Source organism: Argopecten irradians, chromosome 5, assembly GCF_041381155.1.
Source record: "Argopecten irradians isolate NY chromosome 5, Ai_NY, whole genome shotgun sequence".
NCBI lineage: Eukaryota > Metazoa > Mollusca > Bivalvia > Pectinida > Pectinidae > Argopecten > Argopecten irradians.
In genome coordinates, this window is record NC_091138.1 from 7,850,423 (window position 1) to 7,874,065 (window position 23,643).

Sequence of the window (23,643 nt, forward strand, 5' to 3'; positions counted from 1 at the left end):
GCGTCCCAGTACACTCGCTCGTCTATGAGATCCAGATGTTGGGTATGCACTGGGACTCAATCTATGACAGTCCTATGCCTGGTGATGATATGTCCTTTGCCTGGTGTTGTCTCATGATGATCATCGACGGTGTCATCTACCTCATCATCGGCTGGTATCTCAGGACCATCAGACCTGGTATATATCTCTTTTCTGGAAAAATTTGATATGATCGAGTAAAATATTTTGAAATACAACCAAATCCTGTTAACATGGAATTAGTGTGACCAGAGTTGTATAAGGATTGTTACGTTAACTTTAATACATAGTAGTGGAAGGTTTGTTCAGGACCAACAAAATAAGTTTGAGTTATTTCCGACTGTATATAGGTATAAATATGTATGAACTAAACCATAGTTGAAAATCGCAGAATGTAAAACAGACTTTTGAACATAGAATCCAAAGCAACTTTGTACAAATATAATATTAAAATGTGGAACATCTGTTTGCCTAATATTAATTATTATGAACAAGAAGATATTTCAGATGTTTTTAAACACTTGTTTGTAATTAGTATGTACAATTGTATAATGTGTGTTGATTGTTATTTTATTGGTGATTTCTTTGTTTCCAGGTAAACATGGTATATCCCAGCCGTGGTATTTCCCCGTGTCACCGACCTTCTGGGGCTGTAGTGTCAGCTCACCAAGCTCCAAATACAGAGCTCACCAAAATGGTAATTATCTCAATCATTAAAAACATTCATCTTTAGTAGGTTATCTCCATTTCTTTCTGCGATAGATATACATGTTTAAATACCTTTGCAATACATCTCTTCTTCAGTTGCCATATTACCAAGGTAACAAGGAATCATTTTTCAAAATATGAAAAACACCATTAAGTCACCCCACTACCGATATATATTTTCAAAATGACCAAAGTCTTCTTCATGACATAGTAGTATTTTATTCCCAAAGCAAAACTCCCAGTAGAATTTTAGTCACAGAAATCTTCAACATTTGCCCTTTAAAGAAACAGTTAATATTTTTCTATTAACAGAAGGCTTAGTGGAGCCAATGTCCAATACACTGAGAGTTGGAATGTCAGTCCAGGGACTCTCTAAATCTTACGGTAAAACAAAAGCAGTGAAGGATCTGACTGCTGATTTCTACGAGGGACAGATCACTGTTCTCCTGGGACATAACGGAGCTGCTAAAACTACCACTATGTAAGTCATCAACATCTCTGATACAGCACTGGATTAACACATTTGATTGGTGTCAATGGGCTACTGTAACATACATACTTCAGAAGAAAACTTATTCTGATACAGCACTGGATTAACACATTTGATTGGTATCAATGGGCTACTGGTAACATACATACTTTAGAAGAAAACTTATTCTGATACAGCACTGGATTAACACATTTGATTGGTATCAATGGGCTACTGTAACATACATACTTTAGAAGAAAACTTATTCTGATACAGCACTGGATTAACACATTTGATTGGTATCAATGGGCTACTGTAACATACATACTTTAGAAGAAAACTTATTTGATACAGCACTGGATTAACACATTTGATTGGTATCAATGGGCTACTGTAACATACATACTTAGAAGAAAACTATTTGATACAGCACTGGATTAACACATTTGATTGGTATCAATGGGCTACTGTAAATAACATACATACTTTAGAAGAAAACTTATTTTGATACAGCACTGGATTAACACATTTGATTGGTATCAATGGGCTACTGTAACATACATACTTTAGAAGAAAACTTATTCTGATACAGCACTGGATTAACACATTTGATTGGTATCAATGGGCTACTGTAACATACATACTTTAGAAGAAAACTTATTCTGATACAGCACTGGATTAACACATTTGATTGGTATCAATGGGCTACTGTAACATACATACTTTAGAAGAAAACTTATTCTGATACAGCACTGGATTAACACATTTGATTGGTATCAATGGGCTACTGTAACATACATACTTTAGAAGAAAACTTATTCTGATACAGCACTGGATTAACACATTTGATTGGTATCAATGGGCTACTGTAACATACATACTTTAGAAGAAAACTTATTTTGATACAGCACTGGATTAACACATTTGATTGGTATCAATGGGCTACTGGTAACATACATACTTTAGAAGAAAACTTATTCTGATACAGCACTGGATTAACACATTTGATTGGTATCAATGGGCTACTGGTAACATACATACTTTAGAAGAAAACTTATTCTGATACAGCACTGGATTAACACATTTGATTGGTATCAATGGGCTACTGTAACATACATACTTTAGAAGAAAACTTATTTAAGCACTTTTCGTGCAAGAAAATTGTGTGATAAAATATAATTTTTTAATATTCTGTGAGTCATTTATACTGCGAATATGGTGAATTCATCATCTCATTAACCCCTTCAAAAAAATGTTTGTGGTAAAATTTTAATGTGCAAAATAAGTCTGTCTACAGAATACATGACAATTGTATAGGAAAATACTTAATAACTACTATTAATTTGATTGAGCCCTGCATTTTCATGAAAGGCATCCATGATTAATGTAAACTATCAGGTATTAAATATTTTAAAATTCATAAGATATAACCTGAAACATCATATTACAGAAAAATGATGACTGGTGTTTTGGAGCCGACACGAGGAGAAATATATCTACATGGTCGACCAATCAACAAAACAGATAAGAAAATAGGAATATGTGCTCAGCATGAAACACTGTTCCATTAGTAAGTGTTGTATGATATATTCTTTTTCAAAGCTGAGACAAATGTTAAGATAATGACATTGATATCAACTGCTTTAAAACCTAGCTGCATGCATTGCAGCTCTTACTGATTTACTTCATTTTTGAATTACATGCATGAACATTCCTGAATTTGAATATGCCATGCTTGAAAATAATTGTGAGCAATATATTTACATATGCCTCTATATAGTCAACGGGAGGGGAGTTGCGTTCAAATTAGCGTAAACGCAACGACGTATGAATACAAACCCAAAGTAGGATCGGACGATTTCTAGTTCACGCTTCGGTAAGATTTTGCGTCATATGATAATCTAAATAAACTATAATTACTTAATTTACATTTTACCTTTTCACAGATGACAGATTTGCTTTGAATTAATAATAAACTAAAAAACGATTTCGGTCTTCTATTTGTCTCAAGACTGATCCTTAGGCGGCACAGACAATAACATGCTCGTCATTAGCCTACTCGGTTGGCCTACTGTATGAAATGTAAACAAAGTTTCATCGTTATCGGATTCAAAATAATAATAAAGAGTTGTTATTAGATCCAATTAAAATGTATTTGACATCAAAACAGAATATGTGTTCAAGCATTGTAACGGTAATAAACAACAAAAAGAATCGCTGGGGCTTTCCTCAGGAATGTTCAAGGAATCCCATAGTTAAGTCAGTCACACACCATGCAAACACTTGTCTATCATCCGTACAATAAAATAAAAGTCGTGACTATGTAGAATTTAGTCTATATCGCGTACGTAGACCGATACATACATTAGAAACCTTCAGCAGCTCAACAGTCATACCATTTGGTCAACAGACTATTTCACAGTTACTTTCCTCGGTTGAAAATCAAATATGGCGGCTCGCTCCACTTCGGACCGCATCACTACCCTGACAACGATACCGGTAGTCGCTCCGCCTTGGTTATCTCAATTTTTATTCGAAATGGACATTATTGATACATTATCAAATTGGAAAAAAAATATAATTTAAAAATAATTAAAGGTGTCATTGTTATATTTCAAATCAAACTGCAGCTATAACATTCAACAATCGGAACTATATCTTCGGTCATCCTGACTACCGTAGTTACCCAACTTAGCAACCATCACCGTTTTAAATTTGACGTAAAAGTAGACTTATTTATGTAAATATAAAGATTGAACAGTGTTTTGATTGCGTTAAAGGTGGTATGAACGCAATGGGATACAGACATATTCTACATGTAGCGCTAACGCGCTACATTGAATATGTCTGTATCCCATTGCGTTCATACCACCTTTAACGCAATCAAAACACTGTGTGATCTCAATATAATTGAATTTTATTTTGATTATCTTTAATATCTTGAAATATTCTACATATGATAGTTTAAGGAAATATTTAATTAGGGCCCCGCATCGAGATGCGGGTGCCCTATAGTAATCAGGTTGTCCGTCCGTCTGTCCGTCCGTCCGTCTGTCTGTCCGTCCGTCCGTCTGTCCGTTTTTTTTCTTTTGCACATTAATGATGGAAGGGAGTGGAGTATTTTCCCCATATTTTACATGATGATTCCCCATCCATCCTAGATCTGCTTGGTAATTTTTCAGGCTGAAATTAAATTTAAAAAATCGGCCATCTTGGATTTTAACATTTAAAAAAATCACAATGTTGTTGCTCTTAACTGATAAACATTTTGTTATAACATTATGATGCAAAGTTGTTCAGAATTAAACAAGGAGTTGACTGTCCAAAGGTAAGGTCATGGGCCAAGGTTACTAAGTCAAAGGTCAAGGTCAAATTTATTTGAGTTAATTGTATGCTCTTAATGTAATGTTAGCTTGGAATCAGGATTCAAGTTAAATGCTTGGAAGACTTTTTCCAAAGAATTATAATAATGTACCATCATCGGTTTCCCAATTAATGTTGACATTAATTATTTATTAGCAACATATAGCTAACACGGAAGAATTCGTTGTCAAAATACTACTTTTCCACTTAAGCACGTCAGACACATAGCGGGGCCCTTTCTGACGTGTCAGTGTTCTACTTTTTACATAAAATCAAACATTTTACCCTATTGCATTATGTGATTGTAATTTGTATTTTTCTGTGTTAAACAGTATGACAGTAGAGGAACATATGAAGTTTTATGGCAGTGTTAAATCTAACTTGTCATCAAAGGAACTCAAGTATGAGAGAGAACAGTAAGTATGCTTATACTGTAAAGTTCAATAAGTAATAAATATGTATCTTATAATGCAGAAATCGATGATAGAAAGTAAATACTTCATCTAAAGGTGTCAAAATTGAATTATTACTATATCTTCATAGAGTTATTGATGAGATAATTCTCTTTCTTAAGTTTATACAGCTCTGTTATTAGATTTCTTGTATCTAACAGGCTGTTGAAACAGGTAGATATGTGGCATGTCCGTATGGTCCGTGTATCCGAGCTGTCCGGGGGAATGCGACGACGACTTTGTGTGGCCTTGGCCTTCGTGGGAGGATCCGAGATAGTGATTTTAGACGAGCCCACCAGTGGTGTTGATCCTAATGGCCGACATGCCATCTGGAACCTACTTCTGCACAAGAAGGCTGGTCAGTATCATGATAATGGCGATCAGAACACTACAGCTGGTCTGAGTTTTAAGAGATAAATTATTTTTTCCTCGGCTCTCTTATTACATTATCTGTATGCTGATATTTTGCATGATGTCTTATCGTTTCGTCTGAAGAATTAAATTGATAATTATTTCTACTTTCATCGTCAAAGGTTGTACAATACTGTTATCTACTCATCACCTGGACGAGGCTGACATGATTGGAGATAGGATAGCTGTTATGGACAGTGGACGTCTGATGTGTGTCGGATCACCTCTCTACCTCAAACAGAGACTGGGGAGCGGATATCACCTGAAACTTACCAAACTGGGTAAATTTCTTTAATAATAACCTTCTAATAAATTGGTAAGATTGAATGTTCAGGCTAAAATAAAACAAAGATGATAAGCTAGTAACTGAATACATTTTCAGATGTTTTTAAATAAGTGTTGATATATTATCACATCATACTAGATGAGTGTCACCTCTATGTTACATGATGAAATATGTACATGGCTGTCAATGTGTTTTGTATTATCCAGAGAATTGTAATCTGGACAATGTCCTGGCCTGCCTGAGAACGTACATCCCTGAAGCTGGAGTGATAGAAGATGTGGGATCAGAGGTGACCATCAAGCTGCCCCTGCCCTCAGGGAACATGGAGCGACTTTACAGTGCCCTTCATAACCTTGACACACACAAGGACGGTCTCAATGTAGGAAGCTATGGCATCTTTGACACTACATTAGAAGAGGTAAGTTGATTATTAACACCAAATACTAGAATGATATCTACACTATTGGTAATTTGTATAGTAAGTAGTAGTGGTCTTTCTTTCATTATTTTTTCTTCCATGCACATGCTAACTTTTTATGCTTTTCCAGGTATTTTTGAAAATCTGTGCTGTGGCAGAGAAGAATGTTCTATTGACAGATGAAGTTGTGCAGAAAGCTAGTGATATGCAGCTCAGCAATGAAAAATTCAGAATTTCTCCAGAAAATAACCAGCAGAGAGGTATGTAATTATCTTTGTGAATCTGTTGAGACTACTAGACAAGAATAGAAATTATTTTGTTAAGATTTTACCTTCAACATACAGTGCAGCCACTCTATTGTTAACCTGGTTCTGACTTTTGATTATTTGGTCAAAGTAGTAATAAAATTGGTTAAATTATTGTTTAATTCTATCCGTTATTTTTATCATAATAATATTATGACTTAAGTTAATCTGCCACGACTAATTTTGCTCTATTTTTTGTCCTTTTTTTAAGCCAAGTGATAAATACTTCCAATCAATGTTAAGCATAAACTTTCTTACCTTCAGCCCCAGAAATGACGAGACGGTCTCGTGTCCGAGTATCTACTGGCAGTCAGAAGTTCCAACAGTTTGGAGCGCTGTTGACAAAGCGTTTCCATCACTACCGTCGTAATTGGAGGATGTTCCTGTCTGTTGTACTGTTCCCCGTGCTGTTTGTTGCTGCGGCCCTTGGCCTGACGCTGATCAAACCTAACGAGATTGAATCTCCATCCCTACTGCTCACTCCTGCTCTGTACGGTCCAAACAGCTACGCCTTCTACAGGTAGGTCAAGTTCCAAGGTCAAATTAACAGCTATTCTCATATTCTGAAATCTTATACTTGAGACATGTCTTGTATATAGATATTGAATACTTAATAAGTAAAATATGAATTTTAATTAATCCATATCATTCAATCTGATCCATTTTAATTTCAAAGTTCTAGAACGATTTTTCCTTTAAAAAAATGGGTATGTTGTTGTATCATCAATTAGAATTGACATTATAAACAACATTGTTATCGTCATGAAATGAAAACATAAAAATCTAAGCCAATGAAATTTCATGTTACAAACAAAATTGAATTGCATATTAAAATAAATAGATAACTTTGAAAGAAATTTAAATTCAATGATGGTTACTTTAATTTCTATGTTTGTGTTTACCAGTGATAAAGCCCAGACCACACACACTCAGAAGATCTCCAGCCACCTCTGGTCCAGGCCAGGAATGAGTACAACTTGTATGCCAGGCATGGACTTCGGGTTAGTATTACATCATTATCATTGTTTTACATGCTTCTTAATGCAGTGATTATTAGCCATATATTAATATCTATATACCTTTGTATAAAAATGAAAACATTTTGAAAATTGTAATTGTATTTGATGTTTGAAAATGTCATACTTGCTGAGATTTTCCTCTTTTCTTTGTACCATGTTAAAGACATGCTTATTTCTCTGATTAACAATTTTACAAATATACCTATAAATCCTTTTGATAAAATGTCTGCTATATAAACATTTGATGCATTATTTTATAAATATGAATGGTTATATCATTCCCCAACAGATCCCAGTTTGTGTGTGAGAGAGCCGACACTATGTTTAGTGGCAGTGATAGCAGTCAGGCGACGTACAATGCAGCACAATGTACCTGTAATGACTACAGTTATACCTGTAACAGTCATGCTAACTCCATCACAGTACCACAGATCGTTACCAACACTACCGAAATCATTCAGTACCTTGGCACGCACAATGTCACTGAATACCTCCTCAAAACTTACGATACTTTCAAGGAGAACAGGTTAGTGGTGGTTAAATGTGATATAATTAGAAATAAATCCTTGTTTAAAACAGTTACAAACAAAGAAAATGTTTACATCTCTTTTGAAATTATTTTTATTCAGTCACCTAATTCTTTAGAAAGTATGCCTTAATTTGAAGCTAACAACATTTTAATATCTATTGAAATGTATTTATCTTATCAATGTCTCAAAAGTGGCCAATGAATCTATCTGGCATTAAAACTTCTCAAGCTTTAGTTCTCTATTGACTACTGAAATTACAAGTCTTACATTCTGACATCATCATTACAGATTTGGTGGGTTTTCATTTGAGGCTGCATCTGACGGCACGGCTAACACCAAGGCCACGGTCTGGTTCAACAACAAGGGTCACCACGCCCTACCAAGCTACCTTAATGCTCTGAGTAACTCCATTCTAAGGTCGAGGATTACACAAGGCGACCCTGCCGAGTATGGTATCACCACCTATAATCATCCGATCTTACTGAATAAACAGCAACTCAACAAAGAAAGTCTGTAAGTACCACTCTATGGATATGGGTCAATGGATTGACTTCATTATGTATCACTTCTTCAGTAACTAGAACTCATAAAACTCTGACAATATTTGTTATCCCCTGCATTCTCCGAAATTGGGGGATATTGATTTGGGTTTGTCTGTCGGTCTGTCTGTAACACTTCGTTTCCGTACAATAAGCGGAACAAATGTAAACCGATTTTCTTCAAACTTGGTGACAAGGTTAAATGCCTAAAGGGCTAGGCCAAGTTTTTCACAACTATCCATGGACCTTATTTAGCGGAGTTATGGCCCTTTGAATTACTAAAACCGTCAGTTTCTGCCATTTCCGTGCAATAATTGTAACAAATGTAAACCGATTTTCTTCAAACTTGGTGACAAGATTAATGCCTTATAGACTCGGCCAAGTTTGATCGTGACTTTCAACGAACCTTATTTAAAGGATTTATGGCCATTTGCTGAAATTTAAAAAAAAGTCAGTTTCTGACACTTCCGTACAATAACTGTAATAGATATTAACCAATTTTCTTCAAACTTGGTAACAAGGTTGAATGCCTTAAGTGCTTGGCCAGGTTTGAACAACTCTTTCAGCGGAAGTTATTTATCAGAGTTATGGCCCTTTAATTTACTACAATTTACTGTAATTTTTCTGCAGTTTCTGTGTAATAACAAACAAATGTTAAAACTAATATTGTTAAAACTTTGTAACAAAGTTAAATGCCTTAAGGGCTTAGCTAAGTTCTATCGCCACTAGCAACTGACCTTTTTTAGCAAAGTTATGGCCCTTTCAACCAAGGTTTAACCAAACATCAATATTTTACCTACAATATGTCCTGAAAGCGGGGGATGGAAATTCCACGAACTTGCTTATTTAGATATATTTCACTGAATCTGACGAAGCAGAACAAAAGATGGCCTAGCTCACTTAACCCAAATTGCTCAATAAACAAAGTTTTACTCTGAATTAATTATGTAGTACTGTTTTATTACTCTTTACTCTAAGTATTCCAAGTTTGGTAAAGCTATGAGGAGCATGTTGATAAGGATGAGAGAAATGGACATATTTGCCTCTTAGTACATGTGTAGAAAAAACTTCCCTAAATGTACTCCCCTGGTAAATGTAGTTCCTTTACTAGGTATTCATTGAATGCTTCCCTTGTAGCCTCCAGAATGCAGCAGACATTGGCATCGCTATGGTTTTCCTACTAGCCTTCACAGCCATTCCTGTTGGCTTTGTTACCTACGTCGTCAGTGAACACAGCAATAAGGAGAAACAGCTCCAGTATGTCAGTGGTGTCGGAAACTTCCTCTACTGGGTTACCTCCCTTTTCTGGGATATGGTGAGTATTGCCATTATATTGATACATGAATTCAAACTTCAGAAAAAGGAATTTTAATCAAATCTCTGTCATTCAAATGCTTGAAGAGCTTGGGGCTCTGTCATAACTCAAGCATCTGCATGAAAAAATCATGATCTGTCTCCCTTACCATGAGACTACATTCTTAACTATATACTTAGTGGTATAGTATCATTGACATAATTGTAACAGCACAAAACAGAAATGATCTCCTTTTTAATATCTCCATAAAATGATGAATAGTGATATCCATATCTGTTTAGTTACATTCCAATTTAGTATGGCAGTATTGATTTCTGACAGACAGCTCTATAACAAAAACCACAAATGTAAACTATCGTGCAAGATTTTAAAGAAGAATTATTGCCTTTATCCATTTGATGTTTTGTTTGCTGTATTATATCCGCAACATTCCGTATGTTTTAGCTGGTGTTCTGTCTAACCGTTGGACTTGTGGTGATTGTAATGGCTATCTTCAGGCAGAACTCGTACTGGGCGAGGGAGAACCTGGCTGGAACCGTTGTCCTCTTACTACTATATGGGTGGGTCTTTTATCTTATGTTGGAATTTACAAAAGCACTGAGTTTAATGTTTATTTAATGTGATATCAAATTTATCTCACTCAACTTGAAAAGGTTAATATCACAAGAATGAAGTATAAGACTATCTTCCTAAAAATATATCTTCAATTTAATGCATTTTGAATACAATCTATGAAATTTCTCGTGAATATAAGAAATGTTTATATAGGTTTTGAGCTATAACTAAATTTACACCTAGTCAATGTTGTTAATGGTTGATATTGTTATGTAGATGGGCTTCCATACCGTGGATGTACTGTACTGTGAAGATGTTCAAGGATGTCACCTCAGCGTACATGGTGCTGTTCTGCGTGAACCTCTTTGTCGGCATTCTACTGATCTCTTTCGTCTTCATCCTCAACTTCTTCTCATCAGAGGAGGTAGGTTGTCTTCATATTCCAATCCAAATAATGTTGCTACTTCTATGACCCAGCCAGGAGAGCCATCCCTCTTGTCTTGACAATGCTGGTTCAAATTTCATATGGAGGCACAAGTCTGATGTACAGACATTTAAAGTTGCTTTGTTGTCCTGATAATCAAAATCTAATTTAGTATCATATGTTTTCTCTTCTGGAATGTTCACTGTTAGATTAATTATTGATAATGATATTTTGTTCATGATTATCTAAACTGTACAAGCTAGGCGAATAGAGATTGAAAATGATTTTGTCACTGATTGTATCATTTTTCTATGCTATAATTGTTATACAGGGTATAAAAAATGCCTATGAGGTTGTGCGCCATGTGTTCCTGATTTTCCCGGCGTATAGCTTGTGTGATGGTCTGATTGAGCTGACATCAAACCAGGTTCAGTCGGAGATCCTGGCCCGATTTGGACAGGACACCTATGTCAGCCCATTCTCCTACGACCTACTGGCCTATAACTACATAGCCATGGCTATCGCAGGCTTTGCCTTCTTTGTCCTTCTGTTCTTCACAGAAATCAGATGCCCATCTCGTGCAAGGTAAGTCTGTGGATTCAATGGATATAGCATTTTACATGAAGCCCATATGAGTTTGTCAAAAGCATGTCAAACATCTTCAAATGCATACAGTATATTGTATATTAAAGTGTACTTGAAATAATGCATTATTTATGAACTGCCACACCTGTATATGACTCACAAGGTACAGAAGAATTTGATATTCTAAAACTTTTCAGTTATCACAAGGTATAGAACTTAATATTCTAAAACTTTTCAGTTATCACATGGTACAGAAGAACTTGATATTCTAAAACTTTTCAGTTATGGTTTAGAAAAACCATTTGCTAGGTACTTTATAACATATTAATTCTTTTCATGTTTTTCAAAAAGATCGGTTGAGGAATAATTATTTCCATTAACATACTGGTTGAGGAATAATAATTTCTATAAACATATGAGCTAGTTCATGGTGATATATTTTTCATGTGAATTGATGTATAGTAAATACTATACTAAGAAAGCTTTATTGCTTATAGAGTAAAGAATCGTATTGATGATGAAATAGAGGAGAGTAATGAAGTAAGAAATGAGAAACAGCGTGTCTTGTCTCATCATGCCCGTGACGATGCCCTCGTGGTCAGCAATATGTCCAAGGTAATTATCCTTTTTCTATAAGAAAAAATATTACTAAATCTTAATATAACTGATATATAAAGTGTTGCTTCTTTACCAACATATTCAAAATGACATGTAAACTTACAAACGATACACAACAATAATGTGATTGTTTGTTTTTATAGGCTTACAAGAGAGGACGTAAGAGTTTCCTGGCTGTCAACCATCTGTCGTTTGGTGTACCCAAAGGGGAGGTAATTACATTATTATTTCCTTGCAGTACTGTACATCTTGTAGCAGTGAATTTATTAACTTATCTGATAACTATTTTGATATATAGAACTCTTCCTGAATTCAGGACAAGCTTATCATTTAACATTGTCATTGTAATGTAGGAAGGAAAGGTACATGTAAATTTGATTTTATAGACCATTTTTCTCCAAAGTATTAAAATGTATATGACTTATGGTTGCAGTGTTTCGGATTACTTGGTGTGAATGGAGCAGGAAAGACGACCACATTTAGAATGTTGACTGGTGATATTCTCCCCAGTGAAGGCTCGGCCACTGTCAACCATAAGAGGTGGGTTCCATTTTCTCTGTTTGTTTGGTGCTTGTCCTGTACCCGCTCTATGTTATCAAATATCGTTGAAGTTGTAATTTTGCGATTAGACCAACTAGTGACATCATGTCATAATATTAGTAATCTTTTCTCTTATCATGGGAAATACTTTTACATCAGTGATAGATATGTGTCTTTGATATCAGGATATTTTCCAAAGCGGATTTAATCTATTGAAAGCTTTAGATGTTGATTATTTTCCAGCATTTTTGAATTCTATTATAAACTTTAGATTTTGGGTATTTACAGGGTTACGAGGGCCAACCCAGCCATTGGACAAGAAGTGGGTTACTGTCCACAAGAGGATGCCTTAGATGGTTATCTGACGGGCCGAGAACTTCTCCACTGTCATGCTAAGCTGAGGGGCATGCCTGCAGAAAACAGGAACGCGGTATGTATCTGGTGTCGATGGGGCTAGTTACTGGTTTAACACCTACATAACTCTGCCTATTGCTAGGCTGTGATAGGTTGGGAATATGATAAACAGTTGTGTAGTTGAGAGCAAAGCTTTGGCTTTACCTATCTGACCAGTTTTATGAGGATTTGATAAAATAATCAGGACTATAATTTAACTGGAATTTTACCACAAAACTTGAGTAAATTTTATATTATTATATTTTATATTTTATATTATTTTATTGTACCTGGCTTAATTTTAAGCCAAGTTATTTTGGTCTGTTTGGTAAAATTGCAGTAATAAAATGTACAATGATTATAGATAAATGTTTTTCTCTCTGATAAAAATCTATCAATATGTTTTGTTTTCCCTAGGTGGTTGAGGACCTAATCGTCAGACTCGGTCTGGACTTTGCTGACCGTACTGTCCATACCTACAGTGGAGGCATGAAGAGGAAACTGTCTATAGCTGTGGCACTCCTCGGAGAACCCAAAGTGGTATTCCTGGTAAGGTCCAACACCTGCATATAAAAACTAGTCAATATTGAGTAAATTTATCTTTAGACATTTCTCTTTATAAGAAGAGTAAGTTAATTTATAGAGTTTTTTATAATAAAAAGAATTGATAATAATGATATCTATCTGTGTATTTGAGGTTAAGAAAGTTAAATTAGGAAATCAGTGTTTCAAAAAAGATCCAAAGTTGAATAATGTTATTAAAAGTAGTCAAATTGATTGATTAATATATGTACAGAGTAGAGAAAATAGTCCTGGGAATATGTTTTGCTAAAATGTTATTTGGTATAATCTTTAATAGGATGAGCCTACCACAGGGATGGATCCTGTTGCTAAGCGACTTGTATGGAACTGTTTGATGACTTGTGTCAAGAACCAGCAGGCAGTAGTCCTCACCTCACATAGGTATATTTTATTTTTATAATATATATATCCTTCCAGCGGCTAATGTCATTTGAGGACGGTCTTCCCAGTATAAGATGTGATACATATGGTGTGTGGGAAAGCCTTCCTCTTAAAGGAGAATACTCACTCAAAACAAGGCAATAACTCAGAGCTGCATGGGGATGTAAATTATACAACATGTCAAGCATTGTTGTCCAGCAATATAAAGTAAATGTGATGTCATGTGTAAATGACAGTAGTGTGATTGAAGTAGCCTCTGTATTTATCGTAACTGATCCATTACATTATGATTGTGTTACAGTATGGAGGAATGCGACGCCCTGTGTACACGACTAGCCATCATGGTCAATGGAGAGTTCCGTTGTCTTGGTTCACCACAGATACTCAAAAACAAGTAAGTTGGTCTTCTGTTCTTGTATATGACTAGATTTAAATTGTTTAGCTCGTTTATGTAATTAAGCAGAGCTACTTTTGTAGAACCCAATGTTAATCTACAAGGTCATATATTTTACACTGTTGACTACTCTACACAAAAATCCGGTAAGATTTAGAATGAATTTACATATGCAGACATTAAAAACATGATAATTTCCGATTTCAAAACCAATAGTAACCTAGAATGAAACCTTATTTGGTAGATTGTATTGCTAAAATAAGCCAATGACTTAGGTGCATGTGTTTTAACTAAGCTTTTGTTCCTTAGATACGGAGATGGGTACACTGTGACACTGTTCACCAACGGCCTATCCACCAATACAATGGCTCTGTCTGCGTTCACACAGTCCTCATTCCCCGGCTCCATTATCAGGGTAAGTATACTCTGTAAAATGATGTAGGGGGAAGAAGCAGGATAAGGATCAGTGAGTCCTTGTCGGTCACATCTCTTTTTAGGTAATAAAGATAGATGCCATCAGTAGCTGACTTGTATGTCTGAGTGTAATGTCTTTATTAACTCCCAGGTTTTATTCCTAGAGGAAGAAGCTATTAAAGTAGTAGTAAGCATGAGTTCTAGCACATTAACATCAGTGCAAGGGCTTTGGAATAATAGTTATCAATGCTTGTTAAAGTATTGCTATATCTGTTGGAACCTTGAGGACGAGTTTCCTGGATGTGTAACATGGAACCTTTCAGCTAGAGACTCCCAAACTTTTACCCTTCTGACCATATCTTTTGGTACTTTCAGGGACTATTTCTAAATTTTGAGGATTGGTAATTCAATCTTAGCTTACCAATTTTTAAAAACATCTTGCTTCCTCAGGAAGAGATGGTGTCGCGTTTATTGACTCCACATTCCAGGGTAAGACTGGTATAGTTGTAACCATCTGTAGCCTTCACTCTAGCTGTAGATTCCATTAGAGCAGACGTGTAATGATTCTGTCTGCATGTAATCAGCACAATTCTGACCTTAGAAAATACTGCGAAAAATTCCCACCACCTCCCACACCCTTATACTGTAATTTATCCTTTGAATCCATTTTATATAGCTCGTCATTTAGTTAATCAGTTTTACTTTCAATGATCTTGTAATTTGTCATGTTAAGAATAAGCATTCAGTTTCAAAAACATATGTAAAATATTTGTGTTAGTGTTGCAAACCAATTATTCATTCCTTGGTAAAGTCCATGACATTTTTGGTCCAAATTTAAAAACCAATAAAAGATGTTTGAATTAGTTAAACTAACAGATACAGATTGTTATCAATGTTTTGAAGAAACACTGGAAGCATATATACATACTTTTCAATATTCACATATAGGTTCTGTTGGGTTGCTAGTTAAATTTTAATATCGTACCTAATATCGCTCAGAAAAACTACATAGACATGGCCTTTGTATTTGAATAAGGGGGCCACTGAGGGTATAAGTAATCCATAGGCTTACAGTTTCAGTTGATAAGATATTGGTATGGCCTTTGTCTTTCCAGGACCAGCACCAGGGTATCCTCCAGTTGGACATTCCACAATCTAACCTGTCGGTGGCTAATATCCTGGAGCGACTAGAAGCAGCCAAGAGTACCTTTAGTATTACTCACTACTCTGTATCCCAGACTACTCTCGACAATGTAAGTACATATAGTATCCTCTAAACCTACCAATTGGGTGTGCAATTAAAGTTACAAAATCACAAAAATATGACAATACCAAAAATGTTATATTGATATTCACAAAAGGAATATTTATTCAGAATTGGAATAATGGAACACATAAGTAGAGATTGATTCATTCTTGTGATGTAAACATGCCTGAAAATGATATTTAAATTTCTGTTAAAAACCAAGATGAAGAAATAGAAATATGTGAACTTAAAAAAAAACTTTTTTCAAGATAAATATTTTCATTCATGATTTTGTGTATTTCAGGTGTTCATGAGTTTTGTGAGAGACCAGAATGATGGACTGTCACCCGAGTTTGATAGCTACTCCAGCAGTAGTGATAGTGAAAGTGTTGTAACAAGTGAACCATTCTCCTCTCCTGGTTTTAATAACTTCGCCTACTCTAACGTGGGCTTTAAAGGCAGTAAGTCGGACAGCATACATGTAGAAGGAGAACCTGCTGGGAAATATCTACCCCAAACAGCATCTATCTACCCCGACCTATCAACGAAACTCTAGTGCCTTACACTACTCATATCATGGACATTACTGTAAAGCTTTAGTTTTTGTTTAAAATTGAATATTGACTCTGACATTATAACGCTTATGACATTTCAACATACAGTTTTTCCGTAAAGAGATTTTCAGATGGAGACTTCTTGGCTGTATGCCCAAGTGTCGATGGTTACATGTGATATGGTTTACATTAACGCAATTCTGATGGTATGATATGGTGGGATTGTTTTAGCAGTGCTGTGATATTAGGGCCAATGTAACCTTTATATGATCATGTTTACTGTACTGTATCATAGTTGTCAACCTCTAAAACAATAACTTTGCATGCTTTCTTTCCTTACACAATCAAATTGAACATGAGAAAATTCACTTTTGTTATTTAACTGTAAGATTTAGAAAGTCATGCCTCTCTGACTGTCTTTGACCCAATAAACACACAAGGCACCTAATAAGACCAAATAGGACCTTATACAAAGTTAGTGCACTAAGTAAGCCACAAATCAATTTACAAAAGAAAGCGTGATATGCTGGCCAGGTGATCTTGATGGCCAGGTGATATGCTGCCAGGTGATCTTGATGGCCAGGTGATCTTGATGGCCAGGTGATCTTGATGGCCAGGTGATCTTGATGGCCAGGTGACTTGAGGCTGTGACACAGGACAAGATTGCCTATAGAGCTGAGTGCTTATTGGGTTGAATACAATATTTACAATATCTGGTTGATTCGGTGTACAGGCGTAAGTTCTGACTAAAATTGATTAGTATACACACTCGCCATTTTTTCAGCTCATGGAGGATATAACGTGCAGCCTCGATTCTATTTTAGGTAAGCAAGGTTGTGATGCATGTTTAACTGGCATTAACAGAAAGCTCACCTGATCACTAACATTTGATGATTAAAATTATCTTATAACAAATTGCGAAGCTCACCAAGAAAATATTCAGAAGATACAAATGAAATTAGAGCTTAGTCTTGCTGACATAAGATTACTTTAGTTGGCAGCCTGTTGTTTATGTTTAACAAGTCTCACTTGACTGTTGACATACATTGATGAAAGGCTTAGGTATATCTTAATTGGACCTACCTAATGTATTGGTCCAGATTAAAGCATATTTGATTTGTTGTCACTTTAAAGTTGACGCATGTATCAAAACAACTTTACTCACTTTCATGTTAGATAATAGATGCGATATATCATAGCCTTACTGAGAGACTTTTTATGTATTGTATTATTTGTCAGTCGGAATGAAGGAAACAGGATAAGATTATTTGTACTTGTTAGATAAGTAATCATTACCTTAGACATTGTATTCCCAGAACTAGTGCTTGAAAACAAAACAAAATGTGACACTGAGCTTGTTCACTACATATTTCACCACATTTCCTACACATTGTCATGTTGATATAAACACTGGTGTATCACCACTAATGTTTTGGACTGTTTGTGAGTTTTAACAGTTATGTTATATTTTATTGTGATAAAAAGGTCTTGTGTATTTGTTCAAACAAGCTAGTATTTAATGTTAACTAAAATGACCAGCTTAAGCGTTAACATATTTCTAGGCTGAGTAGTAGTACTGATATAGTGTCCTGGATGTCCACAGGGACAACAGTGAATGCAGATGCTCCGTTAATATGCATGTATATTAATAATACTGATGTACAAGACATAAAATAAGTTAATCTTCCATTGTCTTAGTGACTTTCGAAGTATTGCTAGCAATTGTATATGTTAGATGGAATGTTTCATTGATAAGTTATTTCTATTACTTGTTGGCTTTTGTGTCCCGCAATTCAACGAAAAAGCATGTCCTACCCCAGTATTTATAATTAGCTTCAATGAAATGAGTCAGTAAGCAATAAATGAACACAATGATTCAGCATTAATAGCATCACTGTGGGCTATATCAATATGTCTTTTAAATAATTTGATCCTGCCAAAATTATGAGTGATAGACAATTCCATATGCATTGTAATTGTCCATCATATGCTTTTATAAGTATCTTCATTATTTTGTCTTCTTTGTTTTTAGATATTTTCTACAAAAATCATTAGGACTCGAAATTTGATTATTTCTGAAAAATTAACAAATGAAAACCTTTTGCTTCTATTGAAGACACGACACTGTGTTTTACCCACCAAAAGCTGGATGGAATTTTTATCAAACTCATGAACCGTTTTATAGATAAATACACTAAGGAAGCAATGTTTACAAGAAAAACTTTCTAAGGTTGTTACCGAAAAATGTCTGTGGAGATTCTGATACATAAGGACTTAAAATTGACAAACTAGGTTGAGAGAACACTTGTGTTTTTAACTATTCAGTTTACTGAAGCAGCCATTTAATCTATTTATGTATATTCAACTTTGAATGAGACTGAAGAAATATGTTTGTGATCCCAAGGCACAGCTTTATATGATGTTTATTTTGTTTTTGTTTTGTATCTGTACAGGTAGGTTTTGTATAATGGGAAAATCTTAGGAATATAGTATGTCCTTATTTCATTTTTTCTTCATAAAATCTTGATGCATTTTTATGGCTACAATCAACAAAATAGTGCTTACTGATAGGAAGGCATTTGCTTCAGCATTATCAATATATGTGGTCTGAACACAGATACCTACATCATACTTAATTTGTATATTCTTAGAAAGAAAAGACCCCCTTACATTTGTAAATAATGTATCCATATTCTTATTGTTATACAGTTTCAATGCAAATTCATAACATGGATGTACTATTGTACTGTTCTGTTTTGTCTTGTTGTTTTTTGAAGATTGTTTTTGGTGCGGACTAGAAATCAATGCAACATTTAGTTTGTAAATATTTATGAAATTTTACATATGCATGTATTCACTTTGTTTTGATATATAGAAATCCAAGTTCACACTTACTTGTCTAATTTAAGAGACGATTTATTGTTCTGAATTCATTAAGTTCATGTTTTTATGTCAATGCAAAATTAATTTCGTTTGATTTTTTGTCTTTTCTTTAATATATATATATATATTTTTTGTTGTTGTTTTGAGTACACTTAACCTAAAGTCGTGCACATTTTTACATGGCAACGAACTGTCAAAAAAAAACATTAGGCTTCCATTCTGTTTGAATATCTTTAACTACTATAAAAGAAATAAATCCACTTTGAATATGTACCTCATCTATTCCTAAAGAGGATCTATAAATGGTTATCATATAGCAATCATTTGTAAAACAGGGTTATTTTTATTTCCATTTGTTAGTGCTGGTTACAGAAACTTCTATCTAAATGTTTCATGAATTAATGTATTTTGTGATGGTACAATGTTTGTATGTTTAAATTAGCAACAGTGACCCGGTTTTTTTTTTCTTTTTTTTTTTTTTTTTGGGGGGGGGGGGTTGTCATGAAATCCTTATTCTAGTTTGAGTGGAATTTATATATGAATCTTTATTTTGTATTATAAAGGAAAGCAACTAATAATGCATTTAGACTGTACATGTAGTGGTGAGAGATTTTTGTACAGGTGAGAATAATACATTGTAATAAACCTAATTATGTCAGGGTAATTGTAGAATGCCCCAGATGCAACCTAAAACACTTATGGTGTAGTTAGTGTTAATCTGTCTATCAGTATTTAATTTATTCTTCTTTATAGATTATTTGGTGTATGCAAATTGTTTGGAAGTAATTCACATTGATCAGTGGTAGGTAATGAACACTCAAAAAATTTCATTTCAGTGGAGGTTCAGAGGGGATCTTTTTATAGAAGGGAGATAACCTTTTTTTTCAAGGGAGATAACTTAAAACCTATTAAAAAGTGTTAGGTAAAATTCCGTTTCAGCTTTAACTATCATAGTTAAGTCTTGTTCAATATTTTCTGTTTCTGGGAGAGCTTTAAACCTTTTGTGCTGGTCACAATCATTTTCGTTTTCTATGAAGAAGATGCAATGTTTTGTACCTTGATTATCAAGGGTATATAGATTTTATATTTCATGTAAAATTCACAATGTGCTATATTCATCAATATACATTACTTCTGTTGTAGCAGATTATTCTATTTTTATAACCTGTAGATCAGATTTGCTTTTGTAATAAAATTATATCCAAGATTATGATATTGTGTTGTTTTGGTTATTCAGTCTTATGAAATGGAATTCAAACGTGGTGATGGCAAATTACAAGCACACTATTCAATCACTAAATGTGCCAGATTATTTCACGATCGAGTCAGTGTCTTCCAGGTACTGTGACGATTTGTTCCGGTTATTCTTGATAAAATAGAAACAAAGGAGGTGAAATAAGGAAAATAAAAATATACACAAACAAAATGTATATGGTTAATTAAAGCGTCACGTAAACCAGACACCATGTATAAAACGATTTATGGTGCCGCAATGAGTATTTTTTCTGTGAAATAAAAAGTAGTCTTCATATAGTTTTAAAACATAAATACACTAAGTATAACCTGAAGATAAGTCCAAGAGATCCAAGTGGGATCTTGGTGACCTGTCTTTGTCAACCGATGGAAAGAAGGATCCACCCAATCCCCTTCTTTTCCCAGTCCCCATTCACCCCATCCCCTTCTTTTCCCAATCCCCATTCACCCCATCCCCTTCTTTTCCCAATCCCCATTCACCCCATCCCCTTCTTTTCCCAATCCCCATTCACCCCATCCCCTTCTTTTCCCAATCCCCATTCACCCCATCCCCTTCTTTTCCCAATCCCCATTCACCCCATCCCCTTCTTTTCTCAATCTCCATTCACCCCACCCCTTCTTTTCCCAATCCCCATTCACCCCATCCCCTTCTTTTCCCAATCCCCATTCACCCCATCCCCTTCTTTTCTCAATCTCCATTCACCCCACCCCCTTCTTTTCCCAATCCCCATTCACCCCATCCCCTCTTTTCCCAATCCCATTTCACCCCATCCCCTTCTTTTCCCAATCGCCATTCACCCCATCCCCTTCTTTTCCCAATCCCCATTCACCCCATCCCATCCCTTCCCCATTCACCCATCCCCTTCTCCCATTCACCCAATCCCCTTTTTCCCATTCATCAACCCACCCCCTTCTTTTCCCAATCCCCATTCCACCCCATCCCCTTCTTTTCCCAATCCCCATTCACCCCATCCCCTTCTTTTTCCAATTCCCATTCACCCCATCCCCTTCTTTTCTCAATCTCCATTCACCCCATCCCCTTCTTTTCCCAATCCCCATTCACCCCATCCCCTTCTTTTCCCAAACCCCATCCCATTCTTTTCCCAATCCCCATTCACCCCATCCCCTTCTTTTCCCAATCCCCATTCACCCCATCCCCTTCTTTTCCCAATCCCCATTCACCCAATCCCCTTCTTTTCCAAGTCCCGATTGACCCAAGCCCCTTCTTTTCCCAATCCCCATTCACCCCATCCCCTTCTTTTCCCAATCCCCATTACCCAATCCCCTTCTTTTCCCAATCCTCATTCACCCAATCCCCTTCTTTTCCAAGTCCCGATTCACCCCAGCCCCTTCTTTTCCCAATCCCCATTCACCCCATCCGCTTCTTTTCCCAATCCCCATTCACCCCACCCCTCTTTTCCCAATCCCCATTCACCCCATCCCCTTCCTTTTCCCAATCCCCATTCACCCCATCCCCTTCTTTTCCCAATCCCCATTCACCCCATCCCCTTCTTTTCCCAATCCCCATTCACCCCATCCCCTTCTTTTCCCAATCCCCATTCACCCCATCCCCTTCTTTTCCCAATCCCCATTCACCCCATCCCCTTCTTTTCCCAATCCCCATTCACCCCATCCCCTTCTTTTCCCAATCCCCATTCACCCCATCCCCTTCTTTTCCCAATCCCCATTCACCCCATCCCCTTCTTTTCCCAATCCCCATTCACCCCATCCCCTTCTTTTCCCAATCCCCATTCACCCCATCCCCTTCTTTTCCCAATCCCCATTCCCATTCTTTTCCCAATCCCCATTCACCCCATCCCCTTCTTTTCCCAATCCCCATTCACCCCATCCCCTTCTTTCCCAATCCCCATTCACCCCATCCCCTTCTTTTTCCCAATCCCCATTCACCCCATCCCCTTCTTTTCTCAATCTCCATTCACCCCACCCCTTCTTTTCCCAATCCCCATTCACCCCATCCCCTTCTTTTCCCAATCCCCATTCAACCCATCCCCTTCTTTTCTCAATCCCCATTCACCGCATCCCTTTCTTTTCCCAATCCCCATTTACCCCACTCCTTCTTTTTCCAATTCCCATTCACCCCATCCCCTTCCATTCCCAATCCCCATTCACCCCATCCCCTCTTTTTTCCAATCCCCATTCACCCCACCCCCTTCTTTCCCAATCCCCATTCACCCCACCCCTTCTTTTCCCAATCCCCATTCACCCCATCCCCTTCTTTTTCCAATTCCCATTCACCCCATCCCCTTCCATTCCCAATCCCCATTCACCCCATCCCCTCTTTTTTCCAATCCCGATTCACCCCACCCCCTTCTGTTCCCAATCCCCATTCACCCCACCCCCTTTTTCCCAATCCCCATTCACCCCACCCCTTCTTTTCCCAATCCCCATTCACCCCATCCCCTTCTTTTCCCAATCCCCATTCACCCCATCCCCTTCTTTTCCCAATCCCCATTCACCCCCCCCCCTTTTCCCAATCCCCATTCACCCCATGCCCTTCTTTTCCCAATCTCCATTCACCTCATCCCCTTCTTTTCCCAATCCCCATTCAATCCATCCCTTTCTTTTGCCAATCCCTATTCATCCCACCCCCTTCTTTTCTATGCTGTATTCCGATCGATCCAAAATTCGAATGGCACAAGGGAAAGCCACAGGCTAATTAGAAATATAAGCTTACATATCAAATTTTTCGAAGATCCCTTCAGGCCTTTCTTAGAAATGCAATGACGTTTCCCAACTGTCAACGCATTTGCAGACTAAAAATAATCTGACAGCATGTTATAATATCGTTCTTAAAATAAACTGCGTGCGCCTGTGATTGTCAACATCCAGGATTGACTCTCTTGTAGACCATCTCACAGGGACCTGGCACGAAAATTTTAACCAATAGTATACATATTTCGTGTCAGGTCACTGTGGACCATCTTATTTCCAAATAGGTCCCAAAATGTAATAAGCACAACCAGAAA

The 23,643-nt window shown here is 36.4% G+C and overlaps 1 protein-coding gene across 3 annotated transcripts; it reads left to right on the top strand.

The window, feature by feature from the left end:
• Positions 1-28: 28 nt before the first annotated feature.
• Positions 29-20,612, top strand: LOC138322766 (phospholipid-transporting ATPase ABCA1-like). Of its 3 annotated transcripts, none has more exons than XR_011208465.1 (28): positions 29-177; positions 614-715; positions 1,039-1,207; positions 2,646-2,765; positions 4,891-4,974; positions 5,172-5,368; positions 5,544-5,702; positions 5,914-6,125; positions 6,256-6,385; positions 6,695-6,950; positions 7,336-7,431; positions 7,739-7,975; positions 8,268-8,492; positions 9,656-9,833; positions 10,278-10,393; positions 10,665-10,812; positions 11,144-11,397; positions 11,895-12,012; positions 12,159-12,227; positions 12,449-12,555; positions 12,844-12,985; positions 13,366-13,497; positions 13,808-13,911; positions 14,213-14,305; positions 14,615-14,720; positions 15,835-15,972; positions 16,270-17,053; positions 17,086-20,612. XR_011208465.1 is itself a non-coding variant. In XM_069266854.1 (27 exons), the coding sequence occupies exons 1-27, from the start codon at positions 36-38 to the stop codon at positions 16,519-16,521; spliced, it is 4,086 nt and encodes a 1,361-aa protein (XP_069122955.1). In that variant the 5' UTR covers positions 29-35; the 3' UTR covers positions 16,522-20,612. The 3 variants fall into 3 exon arrangements, 1 of the variants encoding a protein (XP_069122955.1); XR_011208466.1 differs by having other exon boundaries at positions 17,103-20,612; XM_069266854.1 differs by having other exon boundaries at positions 16,270-20,612.
• Positions 20,613-23,643: the final 3,031 nt, after the last annotated feature.

Coding starts and splice junctions, on each gene's coding strand:
- LOC138322766 (XM_069266854.1), top strand. CDS start 36: ATGTTGGGTATGCACTGGGACTCAATCTATGACAGTCCTATGCCTGGT. Junction 7,976..8,267: donor GATACTTTCAAGGAGAACAG/GTTAGTGGTGGT, acceptor TCATCATTACAG/ATTTGGTGGGTTTTCATTTG. Junction 12,986..13,365: donor CTGCAGAAAACAGGAACGCG/GTATGTATCTGG, acceptor TGTTTTCCCTAG/GTGGTTGAGGACCTAATCGT.